Source organism: Botryllus schlosseri, chromosome 3, assembly GCF_051294905.1.
Source record: "Botryllus schlosseri isolate E-star chromosome 3, Bs_hap1, whole genome shotgun sequence".
Lineage (NCBI taxonomy): Eukaryota > Metazoa > Chordata > Ascidiacea > Stolidobranchia > Styelidae > Botryllus > Botryllus schlosseri.
The window spans coordinates 34,288,417-34,302,231 of NC_137238.1; the positions used below are offsets into that span (position 1 = coordinate 34,288,417).

The 13,815-nt window shown below is 40.0% G+C and overlaps 1 protein-coding gene and 1 non-coding gene across 2 annotated transcripts; one reads left to right on the top strand and one right to left on the bottom strand.

Annotated features, from left to right (window-relative positions):
* Positions 1–5: 5 nt before the first annotated feature.
* Positions 6–10,113, bottom strand: LOC145436387 (zona pellucida-like domain-containing protein 1). Its single transcript, XM_080313731.1, has 9 exons — positions 9,956–10,113; positions 9,612–9,728; positions 9,289–9,485; positions 7,301–7,449; positions 6,212–6,342; positions 5,063–5,174; positions 3,321–3,503; positions 1,754–1,914; positions 6–591 (listed from the first exon to the last, which is right to left on the bottom strand). Exons 1-9 carry the CDS (start codon positions 10,002–10,004, stop codon positions 395–397), a joined length of 1,296 nt encoding a protein of 431 aa, XP_080169857.1. The 5' UTR covers positions 10,005–10,113; the 3' UTR covers positions 6–394.
* Positions 2,533–2,614, top strand: Trnal-aag (transfer RNA leucine (anticodon AAG)). Its single transcript has one exon. It is a non-coding gene; the product is annotated as a tRNA-Leu (tRNA).
* Positions 10,114–13,815: the final 3,702 nt, after the last annotated feature.

Genomic DNA, 13,815 nt, shown 5'->3' on the forward strand with positions numbered 1-13,815 from the left:
ACATATATATAATTTAATATATTTATTATTTGAAATCAACAGCAAAGAGAATTGCAAAATAAGTCTACACACGAATCAGGCGTACCCGCAATTATCCGAATCAATAGGCCTCATTCCGCAAAGTTCAACATTTCATATCAGTCAATAGCACTCAATATTTGATCATGTCATCATGCGTATGCCTATTAGTTGAGATTTTGATCTGATACCCCTGCAATATAACATGATTGGAAAATTGAATAGCTTTGATAACTGAATTAAAGCGGTGATGATGTCTATAGTCTTTTCAATTCATATTGCCCATAGCTTGACACCAATACCGCCATTATCTGTTCCGACTGACATCGAAAAGGAATTAAAACCAAACACATTTCACAGGGACTAGGCACAATATCTATTCGTCCACCATCGATTCCACAGTAACCGGATCCGGTATCACAACATGTTCTCCTTCGTTACGCAGCGTTTCTTTTGCGTCGTCAGACCTCCTTCTGCAATGCACGTACGCTGCCACGGCTACTCCCAGCAGCACGAGAGATACCATGATAATGACTCCCACGGAAACGAGCAGAGCTGTTCTCGAGTTTAGATCTGGGCAATATACAGGTGGACTCAATTTAAATCGGACTCTAACGATGTAGATACTATGCATGGGGTCCCTAAAGCTACAGAATAGAATTAGGCATCAGAGATATCTAGAACTAGTTATCCCTGTTAGGCATATAGAAATAATATCATATTTACACATTTTATCCAAATTAGATTACAATTAAAATTAATGAATTCTCAAAAACTTGAAAATTGAATTAAATTACGAACCAGAAAGAAATGCTACAAAAATCAAGTTCACGAAAATCAGAAATTAGAAATAAACTTGAAGCTTAGAAACCATTCACAAATCAGATTAGAATTGGACTACCGACATTCATCAATAACTATTGTAACGCTAATTACATTTGGCGCTATCCTCCCAGGTATAATTAAGAGCATACTAATAGCGATGATAGAGTGCAGCATGATGTATAGGCTATATGCCGATGGACAAGGAAGGTGCAGATAATGCCGTGTACGGCTTTCCAAGTCTTGCACCGCACCCTTTCATGCCATCCGAGTAATGTATGAGCGCCAAGCGGGGAAGTCATGGATACCAGTGTTACAAGTCAGGTCTTTGGGCTGACCCGGCCGGGGATCGAACCCACGACCTACCGATCAAGAAGCCGGACGCTTCATCATCACGCTGTCACCCAGACTAGAGAGAACTAGAGATATCGAGAGAGAAATAGGAGAACTAGAGAGAACTAGAGATAGGGTTACCATACGTGCTCTTTTTTGATAATTTTGCTTAAATGTACGTGTAAATTGGACTGCGATGTAGGGAATCAGCGGCCAAGTAGCGGATCGAAGGTTTTTTCGGGACTTGAGCCAGAAAAATGACCTTTAATTAGTCAACCAACGGAAAATGTCATAGAAAGTCAGTAATTTGGCACTTGAGCCGGAAAGGTGACCTTTTTTAATCAACCGACCATGAAGTCGGGAAAAATTTGCCATTTCTTCAGGATTCTACTTCAGTATCGTCAGTCCGAAAATTTTAAAAAAGTATGCTCTTTTCAGATTTACAAAATATGGTAACCCTATTAGAGAAAACTAGAGAGAACCAGAAAGAGCTAGAGGTATGTTGTTGTCGAAGTCGGGTTTGAGGTGATAAAGATATTACAAGGAGTCTAATTTAGATGCGAGACCAAGATCATCTCACCCTTTTTGTGCGGTTTTACACTTTTCGGGTTTCCGTACATTCTGTTATTGAGATCTGCGTCCCCGCTTGGTAGTTCGTAGTCCCTGGACTTCGGTTTTAAGAAGATAGGTCCATATGTCAAGACGGCTTCGGTCGAATTTTCAGTCACCGAGCGGACGAACCTGTCAACGTATATAGCTACAGTGAATGAAATTCAGTGGATATATATATATGGTGAAAGACTTAGAAAACCTTAGAATGCTATTCCTGTACCTTCCTTGTCCAGCGGCATATACAGTTCATGCACTCATGGCCAGCATACGCGCAGATCAGGCCTAAGTAGGCCTATATCACGAGTTGCCAGGATACATGAGCCGGTGTATATGCCGCAAAAACATCAAGTACAAAATATAATATCAAAACGTCCTATTCCTATTCTTAGATGATATAATATATTCAGTGTATAGGTAAAACAAGAGGTAAGAGGAGTAACGAAGTACGCCTACTTTTTTCTCAGTAGCCTACTCAGGTATGCTATGGTTACTTGCACTACCTAGTGGAGAGGATATGATTCATGTAACTTCGCCCTCTACTTAACAGTTGAAGCACAACTATGCCCATTTTACTAACCATCTTGGAATCAAAACTTCTACATGTACTTTAGTGGACATTGAAGACTGCAAAAAGTATGCGACCTCTCCACCAAGTGCACCTTTCGAAACTGCTTATTTGAGTATAGTATACTTCTACGTTATATCATCTACGAGTTCGACTGCGACCTCTCGACCGAGTCTACGCAGGGTAGCGTGGCCGAGTGGTCTAAGGCGCTGGTTTAAGGCACCAGTCATTTCGATGGCGTGGGTTCGAATCCCACCGCTGCCAGTTCTGAAACTTTTTGAGCAGTTGTAGCACTTGAGTTGCAACGCCGGCTACCGGGGTTGTAACCAAGACACGAGTCAGTCTTACTTCTGTAGTTCTGACTTTACCACCGAGTCAAATCCGAGTCCAAGTCGTAGTGTTGGGACCAGACGTGGGGTATAATCGTGATAAGTAATCGTAATCGATTACAATGATTACAGGATTTTCAGACAATCGTAGTCGCAATCGGTTACATGTCTGGATGGGACTCGAGTCCTAGTCCAAGTTCATTGTTCATTATCGAGCTCAAATCAGCATCAACTCACTTTTCTGAAACTTATGTATATATTGAATGTCTCGCGTATATCCTAATTTCCTCACTCTTAACATCATTATTCAGACAGGTGATGTAATATACAGTTTCGGATCCTATTTTTCAAGTATCGGTACTGATGAAGGAGATTTGAATCAAATCATATAGAATGATCGATTCGAGTCATGTGGCTCGGCCGACTAGGGAAGCGAGTGGCCCAGTTGGTTAAGTATCGTATCGGCGACAAGCGCCAAAAATTGTTAAATAAAAACAAACAAAAAAACTTGGTCGATTCAATACACAAAGTAACTCAAGTCAAGCCGAGTCAAAGAAAAATTGAGACACGTGTCGAGCCACGACTCCGGTCATTACAACCCAGCAGTTACTTTGACTATGCCCATGCGTTAACTATCATACCGTCTCGTCCTGTTGGTTTCGCATTTACAGTACTCCTCTCCGGCCGTAGCGTTGCACACGCTGACCACGCAATGCATGTAGAGCTCGTTCATCGTATCTTTCCAACGGAATACTTTGAAGCAAAATCTGGCAGCGTCGCCCTGTCCGTTGCTCAGCATTTGAGTGGTCGGGTCATTCTCGCATCTGGAGAAATGAGGACGTATTATAGTTTGAGTCAGACTTGGACAGATAGATAGCAATATTTGTCTAACTAAGCGAAATGCAGGCAATTTGATTATTTTATTAGGGATGGTGTAAACCTCTGAAAGGTTCAGGTTCGTGTGAACGCGAACCTTTTTGAAAGTTTCTGTGTGAACGAGAACGTGAACGTGAGCCTCATGACGTCACGTGGCGTCATATTGCTAATTCCAACCATACATTTCAGTGAGGTGATAGCCTATATTATTGTACACGATACCTAGCGACGACTCGGGCCATGTAATGCCACTATGCTGAAGGATATATTGACGTTTTAAACGTCGCCAAAATCTATTAACCGGGGCAATCAAATGATATATTAATCCCATAAAATCAACATCTTCCGTATTTTGCCTATAATTCGACAAAGATTTGCAAGGAATATAGGCTTACGCGGTAACGGTCTAGGTCAGACTATACAATGTATTCGGCGTCTGAGTATTGCAATGTTGATATTGAGCAGAGTGTAGAACGGCGGGTTTCAATACTCGCTGCCGATATTACCCCATTAACAAGTTATACAGCAGTAACCAACACCCCAATCGCACGGATTTTGTTCTTACGATACAATAAACACATGAAGTCAAGATTGAACCCGTGCACCAATTAGATTTTTTACATCAGACAAACGGAAACCTGGATATTTCGAGCAAACTTTTGTAACAGAGCAAGTGGAATTTTTGAGATTGTCAAGGTGCTTGCTCGTTTAGAGTTGCTTTTTTATGCTGCCAGCGCCATGGATAGAGTGGCTCGCGGTGATAATGCAATAAAGTTCAATCAAAGACGTTATAATGAAGTAAAAATTGTAATATATGATAAAGGTTCACAGTGCAGAACCTTGCAAGGTTCGTTTGTGAACATGAACCTCAAAATATATGAGGCTCACACACAGAACGCGAACGTGAACCTCGCGTTCACACCATCCCTATATTTTATAATCTAATCTTTGGAAATGTTTCTATGCTCTAAATTAAATTCTAGTCTAATTTACGGTTTGCTTGGAACTGCAACAGGAGTTCTGTACAGTGCGAAACAAGTCATGCATGGCATACAGACAATTGCCAATCTGGTGTTTACAAGAATGAACTCTGAGTTCGTATGAATTGGACTTAAGATTTGTTGTATTTCCTCCTAATTCGGAATTTAATTCAATTTCCAGGTTTTTGCGAACTCTAATTCTATAATTCTAATATCTAATTTGAAAACAATACTGTGCAGCTACAATCATATAATACTAATTATATTTCTCATCTAATATGACGAAAATGTGAAACCACAATTCTAATTCTAATCTAATTAAAAAAAAACACTGTAAAGCTATAATTCTAATTTGGAAAATACCATGTACCTTAGCTATGATTCTAATGCTATTCTAATTTGGAAACAATACTGTGTATAGTTATAATTCAAATTCCTATCTAATCTAGATAAGTTGAGGACTTTCCAGCTGCCCCACCCTGCTCTGAGTATCTTTAGGTAAAATTCCCTTCGAGATTACGACTCACTTCGATGCCACGAGGCCGTGGCTGTCTCCGGTCCCGTCGCTATTGGTGGAAGCCCAACACTCGCGATTGGTCAGTACTAGATCACGTGGTTTCACGTTTTTCAGCTCCGTCGCTGTAACATACACGGGTGTAAATACAGACGGTGTGTAGGCATACAGAATGATGTGTATATTACAGTACGGGTCTCCTTATTTAGCCCATGCACTATTCAACCTGTTATTGAATTCGTATTAGTGACTCGATTAATATAATCTACTGGATGGTCAAGTTAGAACTGGACTGGTGCATAAGAGTATAGCAGTTCAGCACTATTAACCTCACATAAAACAACATACGGTGTTCTCTAGTAGTGTAGTCAGAGGCGGTCAATAACGAATTGCTTGTACTTTTTCGTAGTGCTCGAATACTGATTACGTCTGCTTGACAGTTTTTACTTTAAATAGTATACTTATATTGAAATGAACCCGCATATATTCAGCGGACACTCGTCAGGGGTTATCGTCAGCGACTTATAGTAGAGCATTGGAGAGAACATTGTATATCAACAATCGTATCACAAAATATGACTCAAGCAGCATGGAATTTTGAATAAAAGAGCGTTCAATGTACTGACGAGTGTCAGCCGAAAATATTCGGGTTCATTTCAATATGAATATACTATTGAATTGTGTATTGAAGTTCTGTGCCTCCAAGAAGCTCTTCAGTTTTGATTTTGTTAGGCAAAACTAGGGCAAGAACACTTACTATTTTACTTGGAAATCGCTACAATTAATTTTACTTGGGTAGTGACTATACTTGAACCACCTCTTGCTGTGGCTGACAGAGATTGTTCAAGTAGCCAGCTTCACATATACTACTTAAAAAGAAGTAAGAGTAATTTCGGCTCTATTACAACTAGAAGTAGCTATTTTCAGAACATCTTAAAATTTGTTTTCTACTTTAAATAATTTAAAGTGTATAAATCAATAAAATTTTCCCAAAATGTGGAAGTAGAGGTTATCCAGAATCATATATCCACTTAAGAAAGTAGTGCGCGAAGGCAAAACCTACTTGAGTACTCAGATAAATTTGAAGTTGTTTATTACTGATTATACCTCTAGTAGTTGGTCAACCAGAACAGTAGCGCTGTAAGTATCGAACTGTACTTACACACGCATACATCGTCATCCGATGAAAAAACCGGCCTGGCGCCGTATCGACTGCTAGCTGCGAAGTTACGACTTCTGTACAACGCCATGCCCACGTGGAACGTGCCGTAGCTGGTCTTGAGCTCAACCTTCCTGCAAATGTTTGATTTTGTGAGATATATATCGCTATATCGTGCACGGAAATTTTATATGTTTGTTATATGCGCAACGCAAATGTAAATCTCAACACAGCAGAGATGAGAGAATTCATTATTTTTAATTCCAAATCATGTTTCGGGCTTGAGATTCGAATGCGACCGTCTTCTTGATTAGTAAGTCGTGGGTTCCATCCCCGGCCGGGTCAGACCAAAGATTCGAAAACTGGTATCAGCAGCTATCCTAATCCTGCTGTAGGCACTCAGCATCCACGGGTAGCATGGGGGAGAAAAAACGGGGGTGCAGACTAGGTAACCTTACGGTCGTATCGCATCTCCGTCGTCAAAAGCTTCTCAATGGTGCAGTCGAAAACGAATACCCCTTCTCTCTCTTCTCTCTATCACTCCAGAACTATATTCGTATCATGAACAGTACGCCTTAGCGGCAGAACGGAAGTGAGAACTCAAAAATGTAGAAGTTATTTCTTTAATGATCACATGATTATAATACATCTGTATGCTGTAGTGTTATCACACCAAGACTAGACAAGACCAGATGCTGCTTCAAGGTCACGAATGTATTTAAATCATTGATTTTAGCTGTAGATATAAGTCACACGAGCACTTAATTGCACTGGTTACTAGTCTATTTATAGCACGATGTTTAATGAACTAGAAGACATTGCCTACAATGGGTATATACTTCACAGGAGAAGGATACTTGTCCACATCAGACGATGCTGCAGTGACCCTACATGCAGTCACTTAATGCAGGCTATTGTGGTATTGGTGGCGGTTTATTGGGTTCACAATATAACTTTTGCAATGTGCGGACATTTGCTCCAGTTTTCATCGATTACCGTGCCGTAACAAATACTAAAGGATGCTCAATTAATTATTTCTTGGGTTGTTTCCAGTTCTATTTGTTTTGTGAGTACAATCTATACAAAACTCACGGCGAGAATGGGGTGATATCTCCCGTAGATACCGAGTATTTGTCTTCGTATGTGCATTTGAAGTCCAGCAATATCAATGGCCGTTCCACAGTTTCAAGTACTTTATTCCATACGATTTGTTGAGAAAACACGTAGTCATCCCCGTCGTGCTAAAAATAAGATTACAATATACAATATTGTAACTTCTAGGATTGCGTATACATGACTCTCGCGTGTAGCTTGGTGTACAAATCTCAAAAAGGTTTGTAATTAGGGCCCATCGGGGCCTACGATTCGAATATCGTAGGCCCCGGGCCTATCATGTCGAAGGATTTTGAATTTCCCTACCATATATTTGCAGGGATTAGTTTATGATAAAAAATGATAAGAATTCAGAGATGGTCAGAAACAAAGGGCCCCTACTTTTTCGGAGTGCTCAAGTATGCTTTTCTTACATAGCTCCTACTTCCTACTTTTCCACTTGAAGTAGCTATGAGTTATGACTAGGGCAAGTTTTTGCAACTTTTGCAACTTTTTTGACAGCTTCCGACAGCTTCCTAGATACTCAGAATCTATGTGCTATGATGTTTTAAGCTGTTTGGAGGGATTTTATAGTGCAACTTCTGCAACTTTTCTCTACTTTTCATGCCAGTTTTTACTGCAACTTTTATCAAGTATTGCGTTAAAATGTAAAGGAGTGATTTAAAAACATGCTATATATACTATTTCTAGTATGGTTCTATTATCTTTGATTTGCAAAACAAAGAGCTATATGAGTTAGCTGCATCTCACTGTTATCTATGCCACAATGGCATGCAAGTAAGAAGCTCAACTACCCCTGCCAAGCACGACCGTGCCCGAACAGTATGTACATAGTTCACTTTCATAATTCTGTCATTTAAATTTTAAATAGTTTCCCAATTCACGAACGCCCAGGCGAGACCGCAGAAACTCACATTTTCACTGAGTCACCGTTTTCAGGCTATTTTTTTTTTGTTAAAGTCACCGAGAGTGAGTCTTTCTGTAATGCCTTGGGTCAAGTTTGCAGACCTAGGGGGTTTGGGGTGTGTTATTTGACTTGTTTTAAGGGGGAGGGGGTTATAGTAGTTATGCTGTTTGGCTTTTGGGGAAAAATTATTCCAGCATTGCGAAATTTTCTTGTTATGTACCGGAAAAAATGTAATTTTTGGGCGGTTTCGCCAGACCGTGCGTTGAATGGCAGTAAAGTAACAAATTTGACAGCTCTGCAGGAACTAGGCTTTACGATGGAACCTTTTGAGTATCTCATACCCTAATAATTGAACAAAAATTAAAAATGCAACTTTTTGCTGCAACTTTTGTTAAAATGAAATGCAACTTTCTCGCGATTTTAGTGCAACAAAAACTTGCCCTAGTTATGAAATATCTTGTAAACCGCTATACCCCTACTTGTAAATGAGGAGATATTTACGCCGTTGAGTATCAACAGCAATTTTTGACCCCACGCGCGTGGAACTATTACGTTCGTTGTCAGTAAGATAGCCATTTAGCGTAAGCTATTTATCATTTTCTGCTAGAGGAAATAAGATAGCACGATCAAATAACAGAAACCGGACCTCAGGTATCAGGCCGCCGGAACTTAATCTTATGGCGACGGATTGCATTGTTTCAGTAAGCTAAACGTCTACTGAGATTTGGAAGATATGGTGATGATAACAACAACTTGAAAGTTTTCAGTCTTTCCAGATTAGACATTTAGATTAGAGATTACATTTCGACAAATTAGATTAAATTTAGACAAATTAGATTAAATTTAGAATTACCGATTTCGTACAAACTTGGAAATTGAAGTAAATTCCGAATTAAAATACAACCGAAAAGGAAAACCAGTGGTGTAGTTAGATTAGAATTGAAATTGGAGCATCGAAAGATTTCACGAATTAGATTAGAATTAAATTGCAGGTGTTTCGCCCTTGTAAGTCCAATTTTAGAAGTACAATTATCTAGTTTTGCAGGCCTGGTCTGTATACCTGCGTCTGCACGTCACAGTCTTTGAAAGGCGCGTCCACTTTCAGATAGTAAGAGCCGGACCGCTTGGTGGCGTAGCAACTGGCGGAGTTGAGAAAATGGACGAACCGCGCGTCAGACTGAAGCCCTTGTTCCGTCACAATCCTGTCGTCGATAAAGATTTCGATGGTCTTCTCCCCGCAAATCACTTCGGGTTGAGCTGCAACGATACATTATGATTGCTTGCTAGTGTGTTAGACTAGGCTGAATCAAATGCATTCTATCTGTAATTGTGTGCTGTATTTAGGTGAGCATCCGAATTCTTGATTTTAGCATTCGAACTTACGCAAATTACAATGAAGTCCAGCCCATCCTTTCGGGCAGGTGCATTTGTATCCTCTTTTGGAGTCCGTTTCTTCAATACATTCACCGTTTTCACAAGGGCTGGTGTTGCAAATTTGACCTGTAAGTCAACCGAATTAATAAATTTGTCCGTAGCCGCCATTTCTACAGTAGCTACAACGCGTTAAAATCTTTAACTGCTGCGTTTATGATAGAGCTACGAAAATTGTGTGGAAATATAGCCTTTGTACATATGGAAAACGAAATTTCAATTTTCAAAACACTTTCTGTAGATATATAGTAAAAGTTGTCATAGTCTTAATAATTTCACAAAGTAGAGTATCTCACCGTTTGACAGCTGTAAAAATAGGAAGAACACAACTGCCCCGCGCAGCATGGCCACTCGCCCAACTCTCCGATCTAGATATATGAAGTGATACCTATTCCGCCTATGTCCTATTCTGTTACTTGTAAAACGATAAGGACTGTAAGATTTCAGTGATTTATTAATACGAGGCCCGCGGGCCTCAGTGACATTAACGGATATAGTATATACTAAACATGAAGAGGTAGTCTGACGCGTTTGACACGGCACAGCGAAGATGAAGCGGTCCTGTCATAAATCCGCAAAGCTACAACGGCTCGTGTATCAACTTGTGTTGATTGGTGATCTGTACCTTTCAAACTTAGCATTTTACTGTATAGGTTGCAATCTGTCGCCAGATTTTGCTTTCAAGCCCATTTCAATATAAGTTTCATTCGCCAAATTCTTACGAATATACATCCCAGGGGTGGATTGTTATTTTTGTGTGCACCGCCCCAAGAAATGGCAAGAGACACACGTATACATAGCGCACTACAACGCAGACATATATATGCATAAGGATTGGTGTGTTTCACTCATTCTTGCTCATTGGAATGGGTGTAAAAGCATAATTTGGTAACAGAAAGTGCGGATGGTCTGATTTGCACCGTAGGCTTTGGCGAAAATCTGATAAATAGGCCTACACCTATTTTATACCTAGGGCTTGATCAATGCCCCATTGCCCCATACGCTGACGGCGGAAATATCGTCAATAACCTTATTTGCACCCTAACCATAAATAACCCTACACTTACGGCTTGATATGCATCCTACGCTATGGTGGAAAATATGTTAAATACAATTAATTTACACCCATGTATCCATAGTACGTGACACCGCTGCTCAGTGCTCACTTATACGCGAGTATGCGAGGAATGAGGATTCATTCCCTTTATTTGTCCGTATCGCTACTAATCAATATATCATTTCTCGTGAGTAGGTCCCTCTCTTTAGATAAAATGATTTATATCGAGAAGCGATAATCTCACAACCTCTTACACAGCACTGCATGCGAAACCAGTCGTTTTGGAATGGACAATTCTGAAATGTCGCAGAGAAATGCAACAGAATTCGACCAGATAAAGTAGTCTGATGTCTGATTTGAAGACTATATTCTCCAGGGCGTTTCGGCCCCGCCCTATCCTTTTCTTTTATCGCAACTTGTGGTGTTTGGAAGCGATAGCAATATTACTCAGACGAACTATAGCCGAACTGAATAACAAATAGTACCAAACCAACGGAGCCAAATGTACCAACAAGTTCCACATGCAGAGTTTGACAACTCGAAAATACTCAACTTCACCCAATATCTGTACACCAAGCTTGCCTCGTTTTGCACTATACAGTTCTGCTGTAGCATTTTCAGTCCCAGAAGTTACATTACAATTACGATTAGAGCATAGAAACATTTCACAAATCATATTACAATTAGTTTACCGGTATATTTCGTTCAATAATCAGCATAAGCAGATAACTTAAATTCGCAAGATGTCCATTGTCCAAGAAAGTAACACAGAAGCACACGTCCAGACTCGAATTTCCAGAATGAAGCTAAATCCTTCCAGGCGTAGTTATGAACATTTTGTCTTGGTTATACTGTCAGTCTGTATCCATTGATACGGCCGTATCAATCAGTTCGAACCCAGATGTACCCAATCTAAATCATCAACCGGCTCTAATGATCCACACACACGAGTATTTCGGTTCGATATTCCCGCGAAATTATAGTCGCCCGTCGATATTGTCCATTGGAACAGGCCTTCGCTATATGTTTATGTGTCTAATAGCAAAGCGGCCCAAGAAATGGCGAGCTATTGATAGGAAAGTGATCGAATGTGTACGAGCAAATTGCGGGGTCGGCCCGGAAACACTCTATTTCTGACATGTCCGGATTGATTTCTCGTATATTAAATCGTACTCAGATTCTAATAGCTCGAAGGGATTAGCATTTAAAAGTGTTCCGCAACATTTACCTATGCTGTGGCATGTATCTTAAGCTCACGAGACAAAATGTAACACTAAACATCGCTTTTCCGCGAGACATCGCGCGCAATATAAGATAATTCGCATCACATTTCTCTAGACCAGGGATCATCAAAAGCCCCTATTTGTTTATCGTTTAGAAAATTGAGAAATATCATTTAATAAAATGCTGGTTCGTGCAGTAGCCGCTAGTTGGAATGACAAATGATATCAATACAACATACAAAACACATAATAGAGCACGTTAATTAGTTACTACTAATAATCTTGTGGTGAGATAGCGCATAGTGGTATGATCCACAGCTGCAACATCAATGGATTGCGGGTTCGAAGTCGACTGCATAATTCCTACCCAAGTGTTGGAGGTTTACCTAGGCTCCTCCTAGCCATATCATCCGTGTAAGTGGTGTCTTTAAAAAGTCTAGAAGTGGGCCGCCGTACAAGTCCGCAGCTACGGAATAAAAATGAAGAGAATTGGCCTGGTGTAAAGGACCATAGTAGTCGACAAACACCTTGAATACCACAAACAACAACATATTAAGTTAACGTAATGGTTTAGCTTGTTTGTGCTCTGATAACGTCCTAGTTCGCAGGTTTGGTGGTACAGGGAGGAAAGTAAACTCCATAGCAAGAAGTAGCTTACTGTACTAGCATTTTTATCAAAATTGATTTCATCTCTCTTGTTGCTGTCCAATATTATGGACTGGGATATGCTAATTTGTTCAAACGCTTTCATGTTCCCTTTGAAATAGGCGTATGCCGCGCATGGTACCAAATAGGGAAGAGATCTTCCATTAGTTATAGAAATGTCATTTTAAATTTTAAACTGATTTAGAAATTTACAACGCTATTTGACGTACTGATATAAAGTTCTTGATCAACTTTCGACTTATCCTGCATCGCAATCCTCCATGTGTTGTACCAATCTGTTTAAACGCAGCCAATACAACTCGTTTATACGAACGCTAAGAAGACTTACAACACAATAGGGCGAAACTTGACAGTACAATTTAGCGACGTTTGACTGTATAATGTCATCTAGCTAACAGCGAAGTCGCGTTTATATCGAATGAAACCCAACAGTCAAAATCAAGTTCCTGGTTTTACAGGACTTTGCTTTGCATAACAGGCGTAATATAAAAAAGCACGTGAGTGCTTTTAAAACCTTCATATATTTTATTTTCACTCGAGTGCGGTTATCATATTTTGGTTCCGGAAAGAAGGACGCTTATCTAAAACCGTATAAATTAGATTACAGGACTAGAAAACTGCAGATTATAACAGTGTAACGGGAAATCTTGTTGTGTTGACTTGAAAAATGTCATTTTTCCAGCCCTACTACCGAATGACGCGCCCGAGCATACGCATTGCAGGAGGACGATTTAATATTCGAGCGTAATTTCAAATTCGATTTAGACACATTCCGGTTCGATTTCGTGGGAAAAAGTGCATGCATTTCTACATACGATACAGCCTTTTATCCATGGATATAGATTAAGGCTTAGGGACGGAATTAGATAATTGGCGAGGTTTAGGAGCGATTAACATGCAGCGTAAAGATCAACGGTATAATCTCTGCCAGTCTTATTACAACGGCTTTGGTAATGGCACGAAATATCTCGGTACACCGTACAGCTACTGCTTTTTAGGCTTATCATGTATTATTAGTGAAGATGTCGCAGCAGGGGTCTTGTATTAGGAGTTTATGATATCGTAATCGCATTATGACGGATGAAGCATAACTCCGATGACGTAAAGCATAATTGATACTTAGCGCCATTGCAGCTATCGTCATTAAGCGCTGTCAGTTGTGGTCAACGCATTATTCGGGTGGATTTACTATCTTATGCTGCTATGCTGA